Here is a 24,326-nt window from a genome sequence, read left to right on the forward strand (position 1 = left end):
CGAGGACGACTGTGTCCACAGAAGGAAACCGATAACGATGTGAGAGGAGAGGAGGAAGAAGTGGAGGAGAAGGCGCTCGGAAAGCACGCTGCCGATCGCACGCGGACTCGGTGGTCGGTGCCAGAGCGTGCGTGTTAGGGAGTATGGTGTATGCTGCAGCTCCTCCGCACCTCGGCCGGCACCTTGTCTCTTCGATGCTCATCCACTTGCACGTGCCCTGCCCTCACTTCCAATCACTCACTCTCTCCAACCCCACACCCATATAAACCCCCTCCTCTCCTGTTGTTCTCTCCGACTCCCTCATCCTCCCTCCCTCTTCTCCGTTCTAGACGAACATGTTCTCCAAAGGTGGCACCTCCTTGTCTTCCAAGACCAATGATGAGGAAGAAGACCGCTCCGTCTTGTTGCTCTCTCTTTGGCCGCCTGGATGCCAAGGCACCCCTTCCTCCTGCTCCTCACCAGCTTCTTCTTCCTGCTCCTCTTCTACTTCCACTTCCGTTGCTTCTAGTCGGTTACATACCAGCTTCATACAGCAGCAGCAGCAGTACCTCTCCCAGTCTTCCACTCGGGGGGACGATGACTCGCCTGTGACGATCGCGCTGTCCATCGGCCCGCCCAATGCGAGTGCTAGTGCAAGCACAAGCGGCGTGGCCACCACCGCCGCTGGCTTCAACCCCGTTCCTCGTCAGTACTGGATCCCCTCTCCCGCTGAAATCCTCATCGGCACCACCCAGTTCTCATGCACTGTGTGCAACAAAACCTTCAACCGATACAACAACATGCAGGTCTACGAACGTCATGCACGCGTGTCTCTACAAGCCTTTAATACTGTTCCTGCGATCCTAACTCTGTGTGATAGTTTCGGAGCAGATGCACATGTGGGGGCACGGCTCGCAGTACCGGAGAGGATCGGAGTCGTTGCGTGGCGTCACGAGGCAAGTGCCGTCACCATCTCTGTTGAAGCTGCCGTGCTACTGCTGCGCCGAGGGGTGCAAGAACAACATCGAGCACCCGAGGTCACGGCCGCTCAAGGACTTCCGGACGCTGCAGACGCATTACAAGCGCAAGCACGGAGCGCGGCCCTACGCGTGCCGGAGGTGCGGCAAGGCATTCGCTGTGCGGGGCGACTGGCGCACCCACGAGAAAAACTGCGGGAAGCTGTGGTTCTGCATCTGCGGCTCCGACTTCAAGCACAAGCGATCTCTCAAGGACCACGTGAGGTCATTCGGCAGCGGCCATGCGCCTCACCTCGTGGAGACGATGAGCGTCGATGAAGAGGAGGAGGATGAGGTAGAAGAAGATGGCGAGGACGGTGATTAGGAGGGCAATGGAGACAGCGTTCATCGTAACAGACTTCGTTAAGCTTAGGATCCGAGAGAGAGGGGGGTAGATGATGCATGCTAAGGTACTTCAAATCGGAGGTTTCCATCAGTTTCTTTACTTCTTTTTTCTTTAGGTTACTGTTGTCTACTGTCGTTGTGTCCCGTGCACGAGAGAGAGAGAGAGAGAGAGAGAGAGAGAGAATGGATCTATGTATCAGTATGTGTCTGTATCTTCTGTCTTTCACTAAAGTCTTCCATGCCTAGTCAGTTTAATCTCAGTGCAGTTGCCAGCACGTACAGAAGACTTGAAGAACTGTAAATTAGATTCTCCCTCTTAACCATACTAAAGCTGGCACACCTTGCATGGCAGATCAGAGAAGGCAGGGACAGACGGTCAGTAAGAGAGAGAGAGAGAGAGAGAGCTGGAAATGGGCAGTAGCGTCTTTTCATTTAGCCTCCACATATTAAGCAACTCTTCTGCTCATAAATGCGGTCATGACTGAGAAAGAGAGAGAAGGGTTCGTCTCTGTATTCATGCCTGTTATGTGCAGCCATTGAGTTATTAATATGTCAACACGTACGTTCCACTCCAGATCTCTCTCTCTCTCTCATTCACTTCGGTGGCCTTCTTTCTCTCTCGCGATGGCTCCTCCACGACCACTCCTGCTCGCGCAGACGACGCTTTGTGCAGAAGTGTCAGCACGGTACGTGGACTGCAGAGAGTGGCTGCTCCCATTATGTGTGCGCTCTAAGGATTGAGCCAACCCACTGTAGCTCCTTGCCTTTCTCAGCCAACAACAAACACAAGCTTCAGAGAAAGCGAGCAGTAACGCCTCGATGCCATTGCATGCCTGGTTGCATCAGCTTGCACGGAAAGAGAAACCCAGACTCCTACGTCCCTTGTTGCCATTCCATGCACCGAACTGATGCCAAGATGCATGTCGCTGCTAAACAGACGCCATGATCTTGCCGTGCATGTGCATGTTGCACCAATCATATGTATATATACACACACATATGATGTCTTTCTTTTTGTTGTGTAATGCTCCACAATTAAGAGGTAAAGGTAAATATTAATGGTTTAACACTTCGTTGTTCTTCCCATGATCATTATAGCTGGTTTCCTTTCATGTGTTTGACTAGTTTCTCGAGTTGAACCCAACAAAGTGTGACACTAAAAGCAATCGGGAGGCTTCATCAAGAACATACGACATTGTTCTACGATAATGTTGCATATATAATGAGGCTTGCTTGGACTGGTGCTAAGCATAATTTGTCTTTATTTCCGATTATCCCTGTGTAGTAGTTTACGTTGACGTGATGGATATATGAGATGGAGTAGATTTATTGTGCTAATTTCTTTACATAAATCAAATTATTAATTCTATTTTTTAATGAATTTAGTTCTGATTTGAATCAAGTAATGCTCACAACTACATATTCTATTTTATTTTTTTTCCAATAGCTGTGTCATACTATTGAAATGTAGTTTAATGATGTTTTAATTCACATCTGGTTCATCAAATTTTAATGAAATGAAGTCACAAAGTGGTTTTATTTATGGATTTACCACCTTCTCCTAAAACAAAGTAATTAACAGCGAACTTTCTTCTGAAATCATTTCGTATCCGACCATGACATCACAATAATGCTTCTAATGTGTGCCATGAGAAACATAGAGTTAAATAAAAAATGAAAACCATGGATTCTTCTTGTCTTTATTTCGAATGATAACCACTAATCAAAATCAATCATTAAAGCATCCTAAATCGATCGTTCGATTAAATTTGTTTTCTCTCGACTCCATGCCTCAACACTCTATCCACAAGCAGACATTAACAATGGTGCTTACATTTAAACGACTGGTAGAACATCACGATGATCTAATGATCCAGGCGTTGAATCATCTTCAATCTTTAAACGCAGTAATCAATCTATTCTATCATATTCATAATGGATCATTCATTGCTTTAAAGTTGTCCAAATACAGATAACTTCAAACTACCAATGCTACGCGTGCCTATGGATTCCTACGGCTATTAGAGAGTAGCATCACAGTCTATCCGAGGTGAAAGAGAAGTGCATCCACTTGACCTAATTCACATTTCTCGCAATGCTTACATGATTACGTACACTATTTCTGAGTCAGCTGGGTGGAGAAACCGATGCAGAACCTACACTCCGAGTTCGACGACAACCACATTTTGCTCGACCGAGAAGTCGTTCTCCGTCCATAAAGATCATATCGCCATCCTACTTTAACTGCGCAGGCATACGCATTCCCGATGATGCAGTGAACCAAGACAAACTTTTCAAGCGGCAAGTATAAATGTGTCTTTTGACCCACCTCCGAGTTTTGGCATGCACTGTAATCTTGCTTGCTTACGCTGCATGCATGTATATGTTCTGAGAACACTTCCTAAGCATTAGATCCCGGTGAAATCTACTACTGGTCTGGTGCTGATTAGTATGGAGTTCTAAGGAGAAGGAGAAGGAGAAGGAAAGAGGTGAAGCAGCGGAAGAAGTTGCCGAGCAGCTCCGTCTTTTAGGTTTCCTTGAAACAGAGGACTGGGTCATCGCAGTTTGGGTGCACGGTCATTAGCGGGAATGATGGGTGTGGGTCCCGCGAACGTGGGAGGGGAGTCCCGCGGGAGGACCCGTCAACGTCGGGGAGGACGTGTCCCCCACGCGCGCGGGCCCCAAGGGAAGGGACAGAGGGGGTGGGGCCGGGAAAAGGTACGCCCGGAGCTCGGTGGTGTGCTCCGGCCATGCCAGAACACGCCAAAGCCCTGCGCGCCAAAGGCCGCGGCCGAAAGCTACGGGAGAAGTACCCAACGCAGCTTCTGCGCCCTGTTCAAAGGTCTTCCGGTGCCGCTTTCCAACATCCTCCCCAACAGTCATGACCGCAGGACGCGCTTCCTCTCCTTTCGTAATAGATACTGATGGAGACTTTGCATGGGCCTCCTTGTGGGTCCTCCGACATGCTACGGCATGACCTTATTACTGCAGCCGAAGGGAGGAGATCTCTCTCTCTCTCTCTCTCTCTCTCTCTCATGCATGCTTCCTTCTTTTAATTTGCGTACGTACGTACCTACCTTCTAGACAAATCTCGTATCTTCTCGGCTGCTTTTGTTCTCCTACTGCGAAGGCAATGCGAGCCAACGGGGGCGGGAGGATGAATAAAAACGAATGGTTCGTTTTCGCTTTCTTGGTAGCAGCGCCAGATGACACTTCGTTTTCCTGTGACGACCAAATGCGGATCCTTCGGCAATCATCAATCTAGCAGGTCGCTTTTAGGAAGAAACATGCACGCATTAGCCGCTTGAGCAGTACATCTTTCGACGACAGCGGGAAGAAGAGGACGATGATTTAACTTTTGAAGCCGATAAGTATATATATATATATATAATCTAACTCTCTCGATATTTATTAATATGAAATTATTCTTTTAATCTTCTTCTCTTTCAATCTCTCCTAGTACATCAATATCTTCTGACACCCGAGCATCATCTCGGATTTACATGCAACACATGCCCCGATGAAAAGTTGGATGACTGACCATTATTTGCTTTTGATCCGCTAATTAAAAGCGATTCTAGAAAAGCACTTTAGCAGAAATTGGTGGGGAAACAATTTGATATATTTCAACAAGTAGGAAAACACTATGATCAAATTCCAGAGATATCATGAACCCAATATTAGTGTATATTTTGTGATCAAAGCTGATGTTGCAACAACATGACTCCTATGATTACGGGCACTGATCCATCATCACCACCGATGAAGATGCACAGTATAATTAAGAGATCAATTGTCATTGTGAAAAAAGGAAATTTGTCATCATTCAAATTTCAATTTCAATCGAAAGCATTATGCTTTCGTGAAAATGTAGAATGCACTAGAAAACACTCCTTGCATAAGATGATTCCATCATGGCTGCATGTGTTCTTGTAATCATATAGGAAAGAAAATAAGCTTGAGTTGCTATCAGCTATTGGTTTGATGCAAAAGAAAGGCCAATGATGTTTGGCACTTTTCCCGACCTCAAAGCAACGTTGTTTCTGCATCATTTGCTATTGACTGCAACTCAGGCAACGTCGCACATGCTGGTATTATAGTAGTCATACACACTGCTGCGTGTATGTCTACTAGTTTTGCTTCATGAACAGTGTCGAATGGATCTCAGCTCTCTACCTTACATTGTGAAAGAGATTGATCTGTATTCTCAGGATGAAGCTGGGTTTCAGAATCTTCTGCGATCATCGAGTTAGTACCTGTAGGAAGGTTCACATAACAATGGCAGCACAAAAGAAGTGTAAACATGATCTTGTTACCATTCTTTTTGAGGTACGCCTGCCTGTAAATACTTAGTATTGAAGCAAGAAAGTAGATGAGCAATCATGGCAGCACATGAGGAGCAATGCATATGATGCAGACAGTCGCTGGAAAAGTCAGAGAACACAAGTGGGAGAGCTATTTGCCGGACGTGTCCATCTCATCCATGTATTAGTCCATTCCGAAACAAAGACTATATCACAAGTGAGGCAAGTAAAGCAGCAGCCTTCTCTCATTCTAATATTAAGCAAGCAAGGGAATAAGAACAAAGTAAGTATCATTTTGTCTGGCATCTATAATATGGAACACCCGATCACTGTCGATGTATTCATGTTGTTGCACAATGATATGTAATTATTAAGGAAATGGCTCTTCCGAAACCCAAAAATTGCATGCAGAACTGAACTCTGCCGCCATAATTATAGAATTACAATCTATTGACTTGGCAAAATGTTAAGATGAAAGATTTTAGATTATTATCTTTTATTTTTTAAATAAATTGATTAGATAAAATTTTAGAGATAAGGATCTCTTGGTTTAAATTATTATTCTACGCTTATAAATAGACAATAATTATATACATACTTAGATCCATCAAAGTCTAAATGAAGTTCAATATATATATATATATATAATCATCATCATCATCATCATCAGTATAGTAGGATGATTATGGAAGAAAGAGGCCCATGAGCACAACAATGGGAGCCTCGATACCTATCGTCCTAATTCATGTATAATGTTGATTAGTGACTTCATGCACACCAAGAAACTGGATGTGTTGAGGTCTCAGATAAGGGTCTCCATCAACACTGCTATTCAATTGGAGACATGACAGCAGGGGCCATTTCTTGGGAAACTGCAGGTGATATCGATGAAATGACTTTACAAGAATGGGTACTGGAGCAGGCATGGCTACAACGTCATATGATATTGATTGTTCTGTTGGTGACCAAGTATTAATGTGGAGTAGGTGAGACTCCGTAACCTTGCTTTGCATGTGTTTGTACCACTCTTCAATGGCCCATGCACAGGTAGCGTACGTCCAGTGGCAACTACAGGATGAAGGAAAGAGACCGAGCTCTCTACAAATGAAACCATGGATAGAAGATGCTGCCACGACCAGTTCAGCATGGAAATGGTCATCAAACCCGCATATAATATGTAAGTAGATGGGACAATCACATTCATTCACAGTCCCCGTTATTGACAAGTATGTAACCAGTGGCAGTAAGAGAAGCTTCAGCAACTCTCGTTCTCAAGCACAAGTTTCAGCAGGTCGCTCGAAGGAAATCATTATTGCAGACGTCCTGCACATCTGGCATCGGTGATGAAGGTGCATGTGTTAGCTTGCGTACGTACTCCAAGCGAATCACAGACTACATTTCTCATCTAAATCCAACCATGTCGGTGCTCGAGATGCATGGCGTCAGAATCTGCGGATGCACGGAATCGCTTCATGCATTGAAGTCTCAAGTGTGCTACGTGGGGGATGATGGGGCATTTCTGGCTGTGATGTCTCGTGATGATGCTAAGAATTGTCCGTGCGTACAACTAGGTTGGACAAGGACTGCAGTGAGACTGTCGGAAACATCAAAGCGAATCACCAACCATCAATAGGACCGTGGATTTCTTCTTCCTAACGTAGTTTGCATCCGTTTTCTGTTTGTTCCTACTGTGTGAATGGCCTTCTTCTTTGGGTCGTCATGATGTGCGGTGGAGAGGATGCAAACACCAGACGAGATAATGGGAACAGGAATCCTGCCAACCTTGTCATGGAGATGTTGCAGGCATCTGTAGCTCCTGACATGGACCCAACAGGGAACAGGAACGGAGAAGAAGAACATTGTGGGAGTTGGAGGCACAGAGTCCCGATTCCTGTTTTCAAGGTTTCCCGGTGTGGTCCTTGAAAGCAAAGGCTCCTGTCTACCTTAAATTAGCCAACGGCCCAGTCCTTGAAGCTTGCAGAGGGCTGTGGTCTTCAAGGGAGTAGGCAACACATTAATCGTTCAACAGTTGGTGGCCATCATCATCTTCACCTGCTATGGTGGATTAGAAAGAAGAAATCTAGTAACTTCAAATTGCTTCGGATGGAAACTGTGATGTATGCATTTAGATCTCTCAACTGGTTCTCTTGATCACATAGTGTGCTCACTTTGTTCTTCTTCCGTGAACTATATATACCTCATGTGGGCAATCCATTCTACCTCTTTGAAGAAGAAGAAGAAGAAGAAGAAGACATTCACAGACGGCGATGCCGACGATAACAACGACGAGAAAGAAGGGACAGCAGATAGCTACCGAGCTCGCAGGCTATACTCGCATAGAGCGAATGGGTTACAGCATCATCAGCATCCAAAGCAAGTGTTGCAGTACGAGGCACAGTGTCTGATTCTTGTGCTCCTCGAGGACCACTCGATAGTGCCAATTTGGGATCAGACAACGACCTGTGCAAACCCATCTCAAGAGTACACACTATTCCTCGTGAATAGCTTCTCATTCATTGTGCTCTCTGCCTGCATGGTACCATTATTTGGCTTTGTTTCCCCCACCGAGTGGTCCAAAAGCCAGCAACTTACCTTAAATCTTCATTACATGACAACAAACAATTGCCGCATGTTGATGCCTGACGAGTCTGGGAACTCTTTCTTCTATCTTCTGACAAAGGGAAGGATATCTCAGCAAGCGTTCAAAAGAAGAAAGGTAATTTTTTGAGCTCATTGACGACGCAAAGATAGATAGCTTTTTACTGAGATCTTTGAAGAGAATTAACAAAGTCACTGACTTAATCAAAATATTTCCTTCAACTCCAATGCAATCGCCTATTTAATCGTGTTCAAAGATTTGGAGCACTTGGGAGTGGGTGATGAGGTTTCGGCATAGAATCATGATAAGGATAACCAAGCCGTTCATACAAAAGCATTAAAGTAAACGTGAAAGTGAGATAAGAGAGCAAAGATGACATGATGCATACTATAGAGGAGCAATGTCTGATATTTTAATAGACACTGTGCTGGTCACAATCGCCACAGTCAACATACTGCGCGAACACTGCTGAAAACAACCTTCACCAGTTGACTAAAGGTAAGGACCTCATAGCTGCTATATGAATATGACATGTTAGCATTGGACTATGAACAGGGTTCCAGTACAATCCCGGTACTTGATGAAGTTGGTTTCTGATAGCCATAGAAATGAGAAGAAAAATCTCTCTGGTTCTTCCTTCAGCACCCAACTCAATTCAAGATAATATAATATTATGGAAACTGCATTTAATTAGTTGCAAGGAAGAAGAAAAATAAATATAAAGTAGTAAAAACAAAATGAAGTTGACTTGTTTGATTCATTCATCGATATTAATCTGCTGACTGAATTGATAGGGTGGAGTTGGATGTAGAAATAGTTTGACTTTTCAGGCAAAGTTATTTACTGCAAGATTGACTTTATGCAAATGAATGGTGTATACAGACAATTACTTCGAAATTAAGAATGTTGACCGAGTTTATGGAATTTAGGATATGCGTTGACTTGACTTCATTCATGTTACAGAAAAAGAGAAGAGACTGCAAAGTTGGGTAAAATGAGACAGCCAATCTAAAGCGGTTGCCGTTGGACGATCGTTTCCAAAGGTTTGACAAGATCAAACCCCATGCAAGCTGCTTGCATCTGACTCATCCAAGCTTCTTAATTGATGATCAAAACTATAGTATGATCACTGGTAATTAAGAGCAACATTGTGGCAAGAAAGATTCCAAGCTTAGGAGGTTTAGAGGTTTGGGCAGCAAAAGGCTGAGCTCTCCATGGACACCATTTGCTGTAACCTAGCATGCATGTGTTTGGATTCTGATACAATGGGCAGAGCTACATATGGTTTGCTTGGAGCAGCTGTAGTACGAGTGGATTCTCTGGAGAAACTGGTTGCTCCAGATTTAGATTTATCGGGTTGTAGGAACGAGTTGATTGATGCAGTGCATGGACACAGAACCCCACTTAGAGACACGCAACAAAGGAGACATTCGACCGCTGTTCTGAACCCACATTTCAATCACCTCCACGAGATCCCTGCGAAGAAAACATGTTAGATTTCTTAGCCTTCCCCCCCTACCCACCTCCATGTCATGCTAGGGTTCTGGCGCATGCACCTTTCTGTGCATGGGAGGGACTGTGAGAGATGGGTAAGTCCATCTGAAATATAAAGAAACAAAAGAGCAACATTTCCATGGTGTTGTTGTCCCTTTGCTTTTTGGCGCATGCAATTTCCTATGAGACTTTGGCATCAGAGAAGGCCAGGGTAGGGCAGGGCAGGCCATGTTCATCAGCTCTACCACCACCACCCACCACCATCAGCAACAGAAGCAGCAAAGCTCAGGGGGGATGCATTCAGAAGGCATGGTCCACACTCGTGAAGCCTCTTCCTGTCCACTTGCATCAGGGTCAGGTCCCACCCCACCATTCCAGACTTGCACCGTCTCTTCTCACCTACACACTCATCCAAGGTAAAGAGAGCTTTACTCCCCCCCCTCCTACTTCCCAATAACCTTGTTCCACCATCACTTGGTGTTGACCGAGCATGGCATGAGATATATCATATGCAGGCTAGCTAATAATCTAATAATAATCACTCCATTGGCTCTATATATCAACCCTATACAAACCTAATTAATTACTTGTACCGCTGACACTCTTTTATGTCTTTCTTTCTCATCTCTTTCCTTACCTCCCAAGCTTTCGACTATCACATCAAGCTCAAACGTCCTATGGAGACTAGCGGCTCGGAGCAGGCTTGCAGCGAGACCGAGAAGCAGTCTCCTCCGCCACGGCCATCGCCACGGCCATCTCCGGGGGGCTTGGAGCGTCTCGGCAGTGGCACAAGCGTCGTCCTCGATCCCGAGGTCATACTCGAGGCCAAGCTACGGAAGCTGCCGTCTTCCCAGTACAAAGGCGTCGTGCCACAGCCCAACGGCCGGTGGGGGGCGCAGATCTACGAGAAACACCAGCGGGTCTGGCTGGGAACCTTCAACGAGGAAGACGAGGCCGCGCGGGCGTACGACGTGGCGGTGCAGCGGTTCCGCGGGCGCGACGCGGTCACCAACCTCAAGCCGCTCGTCGTGACCGACGGCAACGACGCGGCGGAACTCCTGTTCTTGAACTCGCGCTCCAAGGCCGAGATCGTCGATATGCTCCGTAAGCACACCTACTTCGATGAGCTGCAACAAAGTAGAAGGTACTCCGGCGCCGACAGGAGGAAGCCTCTCCCTTCCCACGAAGAGACATTCGGTCGAGTGTACAGGGAGCATCTCTTCGACAAGGCCGTGACTCCCAGCGACGTCGGGAAGCTGAACAGATTGGTGATACCGAAGCAGCATGCCGAGAAGCACTTCCCGCTGCAGCAGACCAACGATGCCGCCTGCAAGGGGTTGCTGCTGAACTTCGAGGACGCCTGCGGGAAGGTGTGGCGGTTTCGGTACTCGTACTGGAACAGCAGCCAGAGCTACGTGCTAACCAAGGGCTGGAGCAGGTATGTGAAGGAGAAGGGGCTCAGAGCCGGCGACGTCATCACCTTTCAGCGGTCGACTGGCCCCGAGAATCAGCTCTTCATCGGTTGCAGGAGGCGATCCGTCTGCAGATACGCTGCCGCAGGGGTTCACGCGCCCAGACCTCCCGTCGAGGTGGTGAGGCTCTTCGGAGTAAACATAGTTAAGATTCCGGTGGCCGTCAGCGGCGGTGTGATGGACGGGGACGGTATCGGTTGGAATGGGAAGAGGAGCAGGGACATGGGTTTGATCTCATCAAGGGAGCCGTTCAAGAGGCAAAGCACACAAGCTTTGTAGTGTTGGCTCTTTGATTTCCAATCCGTCGTGCAATATGTCCGATTACTATGAAGAGTTAGAATCTTTGGTGAAAGGATTGGAAACATCAGCTGCATGGAAAGAAAAGGAACAATAAAAAGAAGGCGTTGCTTCAATGTTGTCGACCACATATAATTGCGTTTCTATCCATCTTAATCGATCGATGCATCTCATCTTTGTTTTGCTTCCCAAAGATCACTGTGTTCAGCGGACGAGTCATGCTAATGTCCTGCCAGAGTAAGAAGGTAAACCCGCACGATGCAAGCATGGGAAACGGGGACATGGTATTATTCTCTGCAACAAAAGAGGAGGACAATCTCTTAAATATGTTTCATGTTGTACATGCACGAGGAAAGAGGTGCTGCATTCGATAGTGTCTCACGGACGAGTCAACTCTGGCATCATCCATGAAGGATCTGAGCACGAAATAAAGAGAAGGAAATGGCATCTCGGAGGATATGTTCTATGAATGTGTTCATGTTGATGTCCGATGGTAATCTCCATATGTATTCTTAATTACAAGATAAAGGCGAAGAAGTTTTGCGTTAGTGCAAGTCATCTATGTTCGGTGCATATCTCGAGTTTCTACAAATCTCATCTCGTCTTGTGTCAAACATTGGATGATTGATGTTGATGGTGGCCAAGTGAGTCGTCTCTTTGCTCCACCTGACATGATTTTTTTATGAATTAGTATCGTACTTGTTCTTAATCTAAACAAATGTCTTGAAACAGTCTTGACTTTTCCAACTTAATCGTAGCATACAGATGAAAAGAAATAATTCGTGGGATCAAACAGTGCAAGATTGATGTCGTCTTCGAAACCAATGAAGATAGGGAAAGAAAAAAGGCACCTAATTAAAGAACAGCATGAGATAAACGTATTATGTCTCACAATTAATAGCAACATGATTGCATTCGTGCTGACACAGAAGATGAATCACATACAGATGAATATTAATTAGTTAAAGATTTAAATTATGGTTTGCAGAGATAACAATGAACCGAAATATGTATGAGTAATCAATAATGGCATCCAATTTGATCACTTGCTTATCAAAACCAATTTTACACTCAATTTTTCAAAAAAAAATAAAAATAAAAAATTATTTCGACATTCTAATACCTTCACATGTTTGCACTTCCTATTCTTAATTAAAAAATATTATTAAAATATATTTTTATTGCTTGATATTCAGAGTGACCCAAATCCAACCGTGACTTTTTTTTTAATATTATCGATAAAATTAGATAAAACATCGAAACGAAGACCAACGAAAATACATTGGATATGTACCTAATAAAACTCCTTCTATGCTTTAGTTATTAAAGGATTTAGATGACTCAATATATACCAAGTTTTAGAAAGATTAATTTAGATTAGAAATGAGTAATCTAGTGATTTGAATTGATAAGTGGTGTTTCTTTCCTTTTATGATAGTGTACATAAGGTCTTTTATAGTATGATGAAAACCTTAATACATTAATTTATATCGATAAGAATTAGAGGCATAATTATTGGATTATATGCTCGTTTTAGATTGTGTGTTGCGTTTTGATATTCTTTTATCACTAAGGTGTTAATCATATACGATTGAGTTATGAATAACTTGTTATATAAAATAAAAATTTTAATTTTAATATATATTGTTTGGGACGATACATATCTGTTCGAGAAGATATCGATACACGGACTATCCTTTACCATGCGGTATTAGTGCTTTGATCAATACCGAGATATATTGATAGATATCATCATGAATTTTGATAGTTACCGAGGCACCACGCTATATATTTGTACGCCAATACGAATCAATATTTAAAACCCTCATATAAACCATTACAAAATCAAGATAAAAAAAACATTATACTCCTATAAAACCAAGGATTTTATACAAAAATATAAAATAAAATATTATTTTTTTAAAATTTAAGTAAGGATATAATTTCCTTTAAAAACTCGATCGTACCGCAAGTTGTGATTATTGCGGCTCCGTTACGAAATTTTACTCGTACAAAGGATGTATTTGCAAAGATGCGACGAGACTAATATGCAAATACGATTAGTATAAGGGTGTATACGAATGTGATAGGGAGTCAAACTAAAAAAAGACCAATAAAATTGGAGCGAAAATAAAAAGGAGGATGGCGATTTCTTTCTCCTCGTTCTCATCCTCTGCCGCTTTCGCCGTTGGCGAGTTCGGAGACCCTAGGCCTGATGCCGATCTCGCGCAATGGTCGCCCGTAATCGCGGCGGCGTCGGCGGTGGTATTGGTGGTGGTATTCGCCGTCCGATGGTGGTGCTCCGCCGGCCGTGGACCACGGTCGTCGTCCTCGCCCTCCTCGCTGCCTCCTTCGTCTCCCCACTCCTCCTCTTCCTTCGCGTCCCTGCGGCCGAAATCTTCCTCTCTCACGGTGATCCCATCTTATATCGCTGCGCCCTTTCCTTGATCAGTTGATTTGTTTACTAGTTATATCGAGGGAGCTTTAGGTGATTCTTGTCGGATTATTCGATGCAGCAAGGAAGGAGTCCGACAGGGAGGGCAACGGCATTGTGAAGAATCTATCCCCTGTATGATTCACTCTGTGTTCTACGCTTTTTCCCTTCTTATCCCTTTTGAATCTTTGTTGTTTCATGGATGTGTTCTTTATATTGTGTCTGAGTGCAGGTGCATGCTTCTAATTCTATGCACCTCAACGCGATCGAGCAGGTGTTTGCTTTATTGTATATAGACATATGATTGCCTCTCGTTATCTCTGTTTCCTTTGTGGTTATACGGCTGGTTGTTTACCGTTTTCGGGGTTTCAGGAAGTTGGTGGCGGAGTGAAAGAGCCGAAAGGAATTATCTACAACGACGAGGACTTGACGGATGTTCAGAGTACATATAGTGAGAATGTAACGACTTCTGGTGTAGCAAATGGTAGTTCTATGGAAATTTGCTCATTGATGTTTTTCATGTTCTTTTTTGTATTTAGCTTGTCAATCTATGCATCTAATGTTTATTAGATCTGTCAATTTCTTTGTCTCCTTGTGTCTTGAAGACCCCAGTTCAAGAAATAGTGGAGGTGTGGATCATCAAAATCATTTGTTAAGTTCTGCTATTGGAGAGGTACTTTTTTCAATGCAAGGAGAATTCTTACACTATACTTACTGTTTGAGATTTGAAGAAGCCGCTAAATGATTGCTTTTGTTCTTTTATTCTGTTTCATTGCATTCTCAAAATCAGTTTTAGGTTATGGAAGTGGATGTTTACCTGATTATATGTGTGATAACTCATGCAATATTGTCAAATGTGCAGTTTCACAGTTTAGGTTTTCAACTTATTTGTTGCTTATGGGGCCACACGAATGGTACTCATAAGCCTTAAAGTGTTGTAGTATCACAAACATTGTTAGCACTTTTTTCGTAAGGTGTATTAGTCCTGAAATGATTTGAAAATAGTATATTATAATCATTTAAGTACCATTTCTATTAGTAGAAATTCATATCCTCAGCATGATTGAGCTAGAGGCTTTGTTCTTGCAAATGAAACTTATACAGCCAGAATATCTGTATGACTTGCTTCAGCAACGAGATTCAAATACTATATCTGCATCCTGTTTAAGACAAATTTCATAACTCTGTAAAGAACATGTTACTAAGTACCTTTACCTTCACTGCACTAGATAAGATTGTCTTAGTTATAATCTACGTATTCTGGTGGACAATCTTAATTTGAATCAGGGTTTGAACTTTATAAAGCATATTATAATTGAATGTTGACATACTTTAAAGTTTAGGTATGGCATATCTGCTACCACCACCACCAGCAGTTGTAATAGCAAATCACAATAATGTATCTTTTTTTAAACTCTTTGGTATTAATTAGACACTGATGATATTCTTTTTTGTCAATTGTAACTAATTCTTACTTTGTTTTTCTCTCTCCTAAAAATAAATTACTTTGTCTTACTGGTGCATTTATGTTTTGTTTTCTTTATAACGTCCTATAACACTACTCATGTTATTATTGTACTTGTTCTATCTTCGACAGCTATTTTAGGTAAAGGAGAAATGCCTAATAGTCGAAAAATAGAGTTATGACTACAATTTTGATTCACTCACCCCTTTTTGTTTCAACCATTTTTCTGTTTTTTATTTCAAGAGAACTTCCTCCAAAATTAAGCATATACTAATTAATGCTGATCTCTGCCTATTGAGTAACAACTGGATCCTAATAAAATTTAAATGACCAAGCCTCCAAAAGATAAACCAGCGAGTTGTATTGATGCCAGTCTTAGATCTTTGTTGGATTAAACTGTTGAAGTGCTTCTGTAAACATGTAAACTTCATGATTGTTTCTGCTTTTCAATAGGATAACAAGCAGGGACCATCCAACAGAACTAGTGGTGAAACTAAAAGTGGTTTGCCCCCTCAATCATCCACAACTGAGAAAATATTGGAGATGGAGGATCAGATAAACATGGCAAAGGCATACTTGCTGTTTTCTTCATCCAATAGTAAATCTCACTTAGTACGAGAGCTAAAAATTAGGATAAAAGAGATAGAAAGGGTTCTTGGTCGAACCAACAAAAGTTCAGACTTATTCATGAGGTACAATATTCATTTCTAAGTTAATAAAGTTAACTGAAGCATTCTTATCCATATAAATTAATACTGTGGCAAAAGGGCTTCAATGTGCCATGAAATGTTCTGATGCATGGAAGTTATGAATTTCTTTTGACTGAGAATGGAACTTGTTCAGTGATTTACAGAAATTGGAAGCCATGGAAGTAACTCTTTCCAAAGCTAGAAAGGCTTATCCAGATTGCTCTGCAGTGGCATCAAAACTGCATGCACAGTTATACAATGCTGAAGAACAGCTTAGGGCACAGAAGCACCAAGCTTCATATCTTATTCATCTTACAGCCAGGACCTTCCCCAGGGGTCTTCACTGTCTATCCATGCGTCTCACCACCGAGTACTTTGCATTGCAGCCTGAACAGAGAAAGTTGCCTAACAGTCAGAACGTGCATAAATTGGCTCTCTATCATTATGCTATTTTCTCCGACAATGTTCTGGCATGTGCAGTGCTTGTGAACTCAACAACATCTACTTCCATGGTAAAAGTTTCCTCTTCTCTGTGTGCATACACTTTCCAGTTATCTATGTGGGCATGGATGCATGAGAAATTGAAAGTAATATCACATAGGTTTAGCTCTTCTGGAAATTTGAACTAGAAATTATATTTGACAGAAAATTTAATTGGGTGATTGGCTAGGTTTGCATACTGTGTGGCTGCACTATTTGGCAATGTGAAACTGTTTAAATTCTGGTGCATATACAGGATGAATTGGCATCGACTATATTTATGTACACCTTGATTATGTTTGTACATATGCATTCTGCTTAAATGATAGTGCATATTGTAACTTTTTAATGGCTATCACGAGAAACTAGAATTTTCATCTTGGGATTATTTATAGCCCTTTTCATATGTTAAGTTTTTTTTTATGATCCCTTCTTGTGTCCTGTAGTGCATATCTCAACAGAATAACCTCTAAACATTTAATTGAGGTTAAGTGAGGATTTCTGTATCTTCACTAGGTCTTTCATTCAGTTTGAATCTTCTAATATGAACTAATTATAGAGAAATGATGACAAAAGGAAAGAAACCAAGTCATGGAGTTCGATTCAAACCTGTTCTTTTTACACGTTTTAAGAGATGAATAAGATATTTTCTGTGGTGGTAGATGACCCTTGTTTTGACACAGTATGGAATTTTAGGTTGGTAGCTCTGTTTTACTTGCTGTACATTAACAATATATATATATTTTTATTTGTTAGTATTTCTTTTAGATTCTTCTAATATTCAGATCTTTTGGTTTGTTATTAGTAAGCATTGAACTCGAGAAATATGTTATTCGCATAGAAATCTTAGCCTTAGCACCCAAGCATTGGTTAGACACATCACGTCATACCCAGGACCCCCAGAATAGTCTTTTAGAACATTATTAAGAAGTTACTTATTTTCGAATATGGATGTATCATATTGAGCAACAGGATGTGCCTTGGCTCATTTTCAGCTAGCTGGTGAAATTGCTTCTTGTGTGCTTTAGGAAGTCTTCTGGTGTTATGCCTTGACTGCTATGCACAAACACTAGTTAAATCATAATTTTATTAATCTAATAAAACAGTAAGTTGGGAGTGTATCAGGTAAACTAAATTATTTTGTTACAATCACAGTGCATATGCTTGAAAATTTTACTTTTAGCCCTTTTGCAGGAACCAGAGAAAATTGTCTTTCATGTGGTAACCAATTCCTATAATTTTCCAGCAATGGTGATGTGGTTTTTATTGAATCCTCCTGGAAAATCTACCATTCAGATCCAGAGCTTGGATGATTTCCGATTCTTGCCTGCTGGATTCAGTTCGTTTTTTGTGCAGTCAGCTAAAGCTGATCCAAGATATACTTCACCACTCAATCACCTTCGCTTCTATCTGCCAGAGCTCTTCCCCTTGCTGAACAAGATTATGCTTTTGGACCATGATGTGGTTGTGCAAAGAGATCTCAGACGATTGTGGAGTGTGGATATGAACGGGAAAGTCAATGGAGCAGTGGATATCTGTAGGGACAACAAGACATCACATAAATTGGAAACACTTGTGAACCTTTCGGATCCAGTCATAGCAAATATTTTTGATGCCAAGGCTTGTTCATGGGCATTCGGCATGAACATATTTGACCTGCAGGAGTGGAGAAGACGAGGTTTAACAGGAAGTTACCACCACTGGAAGCAACTAGTAAGTAGTATTGCTTGTATGTTTCTTGTTCTATATCTTCTTTTCTAAATTTATATCATCATTAGCATGAACAGTTATTAATTGGTGGAGTCTGGTGGTGCTTTTACGGATTCATACGGGCATTTTTAGTAACTATTTTGCCTTTTCTCCTTGAGTACTTGTGGAAAGTTTTAGTCGATGATATTTAGGTGGTAGTAGTGGAGAGATGTCTATCTTGGTCAATATGGAGGTTTGATGGATGCATACTGTAATTAGTAATGATCTTTGACTCACCTAAAATCTCACTGGGTTTGTGGATCTTAACATTAGGCTAAAGAGGTCTACAAATTGTCATGCTGTAAATAAGACATTTGACCCGTGGTTTCATGGACATGGGCCATTTATCCTGTCAATCTTAACTGGCCATTCAGAAGTTGAATTGGTGAATGGAAAACCTTAAAGAGTCATGACGAGAGAAATTGTTTGGACTTGCTCCTGTCTGTTCCTGAGGATCTATCACACTGCAGGAAAATAGCAAGCAGCCATGGAAAGCAGGAAGCTCTCTGTTGGGCCAGTTGCTCTGCTACAACCACACAATGATTCTGGACAGGCGGTGGCACGTTTTGGGGCTTGGTCGTCATTCAAGCATCAGGAGGTCAGAGATTGAGAGGGCAGCAGTAATACACTACGACGGAAATATGAAGCCATGGTTGGATGTTGCACTTGCAAAGTACAGAAAATATTGGACCAGGTTTCTTGACTACAGTAACCCCTACTTCCAACAATGCAACATCCATGAGTAGTTAACGGCAGGTTAGCAGTCTTCTTTTCGGCTGATAGTTGATATTATTTGGTTCTTTTACAGTGTACATGAGCATCTTTTTTCCTACCTATGTTTTTCCTCGACACTACATTCCTTGATGTAAATCTGCCTTTGACATTTTCTTATTTTCCACACAGCCTGGTTGGCATTATTTATTTATTTCTTCATTTTTTGCTATACCATGCGGAATAAACAGATGGTTGAAAGGTTATATATACTGGAAAATGATGCCATTTTTCTTAATACACTTGCTTGTGCAGTTGCCTACCATGAACTATAATTGTGTTTCAATTCTTGTACTTGTACTTGCACTGCTGCACCTTTAGTTTTGATTTCAAGTATGAATCATCACAACAATTGTTGAGATAACCTCATCAAGTTTCCTAAGTACTCGAGGTTGTAATCAGAGGTAAGTACGAGGCAAGGGATCGTTTTCTTTTCTTATCTTCTTATATGCATCAATCGATCGTGTTAAGATCTACAAGGGACTAATTATAGATTACCTTATGTAGTTAGTTATCTTTAGCATCTCGATTTCTATATTTTTAAGAATTACATTGAGATTTTTATATTTATGAAAGTGAAATATTTAATCTCGTTTCTTTTCACGTTGTCAACTCTATTGAAGGAAATATCGTAGGTGCGAAAAATAACACTAAAATAAGGTTTAAAAGGTAATTTCATAGTACTATTTTTATTGATATTTTTTATCGAGTGTTTCACTTTTTAACAAACTCTTCAAGGACTGAGAGAAAAGTTAGAGCAATTAAATAGTATTGTCTGACTTCATTTTTTGAATAAAATCTCTCCTTTTTTTTTTCTTTGGACGATGCGAATAACACTTTGAATAACACTTCGAATAACAACATGTGCGGTATTTTCATAGATAATTAATTACAAAAAGTATTATGTAATTAGCTCGATCTATAGAAAATTAAAAAAGATTAATTAATTCTCAGGAATGAATTAATCTATATGTTTAGTGTTCAAGGGTGCAATTCTCGCTTGCCTCTACGAATGTTCCTGTGAAATTTCTTTTACATGCGTTGTAGAATATGTTAGCATGTCTAACGTTTCCCAACCCATGTTCAAATGTTTCTTCTCTTGAGTGTTCAGTTCATGCAAACTCCTCCATCAGAAACAATCTGCTATATAAGCCGCTTTATTCTCCCCTTCCTCTTCCCACATGCTCTACAGCATTGCTGGTGACTACTCCTTTCGCTTCCATTCCGCTTGACATGTCGCTTTGCTTCTCGTTTTGACCATCTTTTGCTTCTCGTTTTGCCCCATGGTCTGCTGCCGCCGCCCTCCGGTCCGTCCGACTGGACTCGCGACCACTTAGCGTTACTAGCAAGAATTGCCCCATTCCCCGAAGCTCTCCAGCTTTCGGCACCACTAATACGAATCTACAGATGTAAGCAAATGCGATAAATGAGCTGCTGCCGCTGCTGATTCACACTTTGCTGCAGCACCCAGCCACTATTCTTGTAATCATCATGAATAGTAGCACCGAGGAAATGAACAAATCCTCATCGACGACCGTCCCACTACACGCAAGCCTCGGTCGTCAAGAGAATAAGGACAAGCAGAGATGGGAGTCCAGCTGCGGGTCGGCATTGTGGCCAACAATGCCAACCCTTTTGTCCTTTTCTTAGTACCGTAAACTCACAGATTCTTCTCACAGTTCAGGAAATCGCACCACCAAAAGGCGAGGAGAGGGAAAAATATGTGGAGGCCAAGCCATAGCAGGATCGGTTTCCTGTCCCATAATCTGACTAGGACAGCTGCGCCTCAACCGCCCCAGGTTGCGTGTACTTAGCCGGCGCCGCCGAATCCACCCTTTTGTGAGGCCACTCCTTTTCCGCTTCGTACCACTAACTTAACTCCCCACGCACGCATCCCCTCACACGTATACATTATTTTTTTGGGCATCTCTTCCACCCTAATAATCCTGTGGTTGGTAAAACAAACCCCCTCTCTCTTTAACACGCCCCCAATCGCTCACGCGCCTCCCTGCCGTTACAACGCCACCCCTCACGTGTCACTTCCTTTGTTAAACGGTAGCCATAGCGGGGCCCACCGGGAATCCCGGCCGTCACCACGGCGACGTGTCGACCGTTCGCAACCCACTTGCTACGTCACCGGACCTCGCGCCCCGGACCGCATCGTGGTCCATGCCAAGTTTCCGTTACCCACGACACCTACCTCCGTTGTTTCGGCAGCGGGAGGACGCCCCGGCCGCACGTGCGGAAAGCAATGCGAAAGGATACAAAGAATGCGCCGCGAGCTGCCACAGCGACGCGGCAAGCGCATGTGCGGGCGCCGGTCATCGGCGTACTACGAACACGGCGTCGCCAGCCGTCTGATCGTTCGTGCGGCACTGGAGAAATCACCGCCGTCGAATAAATCCGCCTATTAAGAAAATAATAAATTAATAATTACGAGGAGATATACATGTCGGGAGGAACAGAGACGCTCCGGTTGCGCTATAAATACCCGGCTCACCCACCTCCTTTCCCTTGGACCCCTCTTGTTGTTCGCCTCGATGATGGCGGTAGAGACGTTGCGGCTGAGGAAGGAGGGTTTGGGGCCGCCGGCGGCAGCCGCGGTGGCTGGAGGGGAAAAGGAGGCCCACTTCCGCGGTGTGAGGAAGCGGCCGTGGGGAAGGTTCGCGGCGGAGATCCGAGACCCGTGGAAGAAGACGAGGAAGTGGCTGGGGACCTTCGACACCGCTGAGGAGGCGGCGCTGGCCTACGACGCGGCGGCGCGTACGCTCCGTGGGTCCAAGGCCAAGACCAACTTCGGGTACTCCGCCGCTGACGTCGAGATCGTTCCCGCCGCCGTGCAGGAGCCGCAGATCGGCTGGCTGTCGTCGTCGCCGTGGCGATCGGGCTTCCGGGAACCTGCAACGGCGTTGAACGGGCGAGATCTGTTCCTGGGGCAGCCGGGTTTGGCGGTGGAGAGCGGATCCGAGTTCTCCGGGTACCGATTCGAAGCGGTGAAGATGGTGGTGAAGGGCGAGCAGGAGAGGAGGGGGACGGTGGCGGAGGGTAAGAAGAAGCCGCCCTTCTGCTTCGATCTCAACCTACCCCCTCCGTTCGTGTGACGGAGATCGATCGCCTCGGATCCATGTCCGGCGGTTTTTTTTGTCCTGTAGTATTTACCTGTCCTCGCCTTCTTCGGTTCCCTCTCTCTTGTGACATATCCCGACATCTATTATGCCCTTTCCTCGCTGCGACTGAAGCTTCCGATCAAACGCTGGTTTGCGATTCTGGATGTAAACAACAGAAGCCGACAGAAGATTACTCGGAGCGAGTTGAATCACCGTTCACTCGCCGGGCCGAGTCGTCCGGTTCGGTACCGAGTTGCCGAGACGTGATGTCACACCATGATGGACGGAATTGCCATCGGATATCTTTACCGTTGTTTTTCATTTACGAGGGTATGTTACAGAGCGGACTCCCGCATGAATGGGAGGGCTTTCCCGTCATTTTATCCTTTCAAGAGGCATTTCACGGAAGGGTATTTTTGACAATGCATAAGTTCCAGTAGTGTCTTCCACGCAACGACTCGAAACGGCGGCCCGTGTCCGGCGTCTAAAAGCTGAGCGAGGAGTTTGGAGGAGCGGCTGATCCATCTGTCGATCTAACGGGGCACGTGTCGGTCGCGAGAGTGATAGAGAGTGGTCTTCGCGTTGGCCCATATAGCCGCCCCGGCACTCGCGGGTCGCTTGCCGTTTGTCGCATCGGCATGCACGTGTGGTGGCGGCCGTTCCCACCGGCCCATCCTTTCCTTTCTTTCTCGTGCCGGTTTGTTGTCCGCATGTGTCGGCCATCGCCGATCTGTTGCGGGAGACGACGACAAAGTGGAAGAATCCGATTCGTTGTCACCGATGCGGACGAGCGAGATGGGTGTCACGTTTGTGGCGGCAGGCCGTAATCGGGGAATCTGTGACGGTGGGGCCACGATGTGCATTCACGTGTCATTGCGAGAGCATATTGCAAAGATGGGTCCACCGACCGAAGAAAAAGGGTCTATGAGGGGGCAACCGATCCCGCATCTCAAAGCCAATAAAGAGGTGGCGTGACAGTCACTGGGTATTGTGATCGGGAAGCTTTCCCTGTTTATCCTCCCGAAGCTCTTCCTTGTTATCCTCTTCGTCGACGTTGGGTACTGTTAACTCTTAATTACCGCTGCTTTCGGGGCTGATGCCAAGGCTGAGGACACATCAATTCGTCTATGTTAATTATGTAGATAACACCTTTTAATAAATTTACTTAATTATAATTATGACTTGTGTTCGGTCACCGAGGGAATATGAGACGATATGTCAATTTATTTATTTTGGATGACTTTATCGTCCCGGCACAAATAGGTAAGCTCACCATCCGGTGACACTCGAGTATTCTCCGGTCGTGAGGTCTCGGGTAAGCGCACCTTCCCGAATCAAGAAGACAATTCTAGAAAGATGTGAGGCCCGTTTCGGTAAACGCACTGGATGGACTACCAGCTTGGGTTACGGTCACCGATAGGAAGAATAAGATTGCGAAACTCGCGTGACGTGAGGCTGAAAATTTCTTTTTTTGGGCTGCTTTGACATGCCACCTGTACGAGGTAAGATCACTGACGGGTGGTCAAACCCCCCACCCTTTGTTATTATCTGTTAACTCTCCGTTCAAGTGACGGTGGAAATCTGTTTAAGAAAAAATGTTATTGATATCATGATTAAATTGACATAGTTCGAATTTATATTTATAAGATTGTTTGATGTGCCTCTAAGATAAAAATGATAACATCTTAAGATTCAATAGACACAAAGAACGAGATTGCAAGAGGTTTCTCAGATCGCTGAGTCTAAGTTAATAATCCAAGATGTACGAAGTTTGTGATGGCTTTGAGCGTATATTTTTAAGGAAGTGAAACTCAATTTTTCTAGTGAGTTAAATAAAAAGACTAATAGAGAGTCGTTTGTGTATCATTCTCGTACTAGGCTTCTTAATGGAGTTAGGAAGACATGACACGTCAAGGTATCTGAAGTGTTGTATAACGATATTTGAGCATGAAAAATAATGGTATGATCCAACAGGTCGGTATTATATGAGGCACGACCCATCAGGGTGTCTGAAGTGTTGTTTAACGACATTTGGGTGCATAAAGCAATGGAGTGCTCTAACGGGTCAGTATTACCATCAAAGACCTCCAATGATGGGAGATAAAATTGGGCCTGGATCAGCTCC

General features: G+C 43.6%; 4 protein-coding genes across 4 annotated transcripts; all 4 read left to right on the forward strand.

Annotated features, from left to right (window-relative positions):
* The first annotated feature begins 126 nt into the window (after positions 1-126).
* LOC103986753 (zinc finger protein WIP6-like) lies at positions 127-1,531 on the forward strand. Its single transcript, XM_009404846.3, has 2 exons — positions 127-785; positions 871-1,531. Exons 1-2 carry the CDS (start codon positions 336-338, stop codon positions 1,318-1,320), a joined length of 900 nt encoding a protein of 299 aa, XP_009403121.2. The 5' UTR covers positions 127-335; the 3' UTR covers positions 1,321-1,531.
* An 8,813-nt stretch (positions 1,532-10,344) lies between these two features.
* LOC103986659 (AP2/ERF and B3 domain-containing transcription factor RAV1-like) lies at positions 10,345-12,054 on the forward strand. The gene has a single exon (XM_009404722.3). The coding sequence runs from the start codon at positions 10,346-10,348 to the stop codon at positions 11,486-11,488; it is 1,143 nt and encodes a 380-aa protein (XP_009402997.3). The 5' UTR covers position 10,345; the 3' UTR covers positions 11,489-12,054.
* Positions 12,055-13,638: 1,584 nt separating this feature from the next.
* LOC135675634 (probable galacturonosyltransferase 6) lies at positions 13,639-19,332 on the forward strand. Its single transcript, XM_065185983.1, has 9 exons — positions 13,639-13,918; positions 14,023-14,075; positions 14,173-14,214; positions 14,313-14,424; positions 14,546-14,613; positions 15,859-16,097; positions 16,249-16,606; positions 17,769-18,287; positions 18,794-19,332. Exons 1-9 carry the CDS (start codon positions 13,738-13,740, stop codon positions 19,067-19,069), a joined length of 1,848 nt encoding a protein of 615 aa, XP_065042055.1. The 5' UTR covers positions 13,639-13,737; the 3' UTR covers positions 19,070-19,332.
* A 2,267-nt stretch (positions 19,333-21,599) lies between these two features.
* On the forward strand, positions 21,600-22,332 carry LOC103986660 (ethylene-responsive transcription factor 3). Its single transcript, XM_009404723.3, has one exon. It carries the CDS (start codon positions 21,635-21,637, stop codon positions 22,193-22,195), a length of 561 nt encoding a protein of 186 aa, XP_009402998.2. The 5' UTR covers positions 21,600-21,634; the 3' UTR covers positions 22,196-22,332.
* The last annotated feature ends 1,994 nt before the right edge of the window (positions 22,333-24,326 follow it).

The sequence above is a fragment of the Musa acuminata genome, chromosome BXJ1-6 (genome assembly GCF_036884655.1).
Source record: "Musa acuminata AAA Group cultivar baxijiao chromosome BXJ1-6, Cavendish_Baxijiao_AAA, whole genome shotgun sequence".
Classification (NCBI taxonomy): Eukaryota; Viridiplantae; Streptophyta; class Magnoliopsida; order Zingiberales; family Musaceae; genus Musa; species Musa acuminata.

Bases quoted from the DNA above. Each gene is read 5' to 3' on its own strand.
- LOC103986753 (XM_009404846.3), top strand. From the start codon at position 336: ATGTTCTCCAAAGGTGGCACCTCCTTGTCTTCCAAGACCAATGATGAG. The intron at 786-870 runs GTCTACGAACGT...GTTTCGGAGCAG, and splicing joins ACCGATACAACAACATGCAG to ATGCACATGTGGGGGCACGG.
- LOC103986659 (XM_009404722.3), top strand. From the start codon at position 10,346: ATGTCTTTCTTTCTCATCTCTTTCCTTACCTCCCAAGCTTTCGACTAT.
- LOC135675634 (XM_065185983.1), top strand. From the start codon at position 13,738: ATGGTCGCCCGTAATCGCGGCGGCGTCGGCGGTGGTATTGGTGGTGGT. The intron at 14,076-14,172 runs GTATGATTCACT...GTCTGAGTGCAG, and splicing joins TTGTGAAGAATCTATCCCCT to GTGCATGCTTCTAATTCTAT. The intron at 14,215-14,312 runs GTGTTTGCTTTA...TCGGGGTTTCAG, and splicing joins ACCTCAACGCGATCGAGCAG to GAAGTTGGTGGCGGAGTGAA.
- LOC103986660 (XM_009404723.3), top strand. From the start codon at position 21,635: ATGATGGCGGTAGAGACGTTGCGGCTGAGGAAGGAGGGTTTGGGGCCG.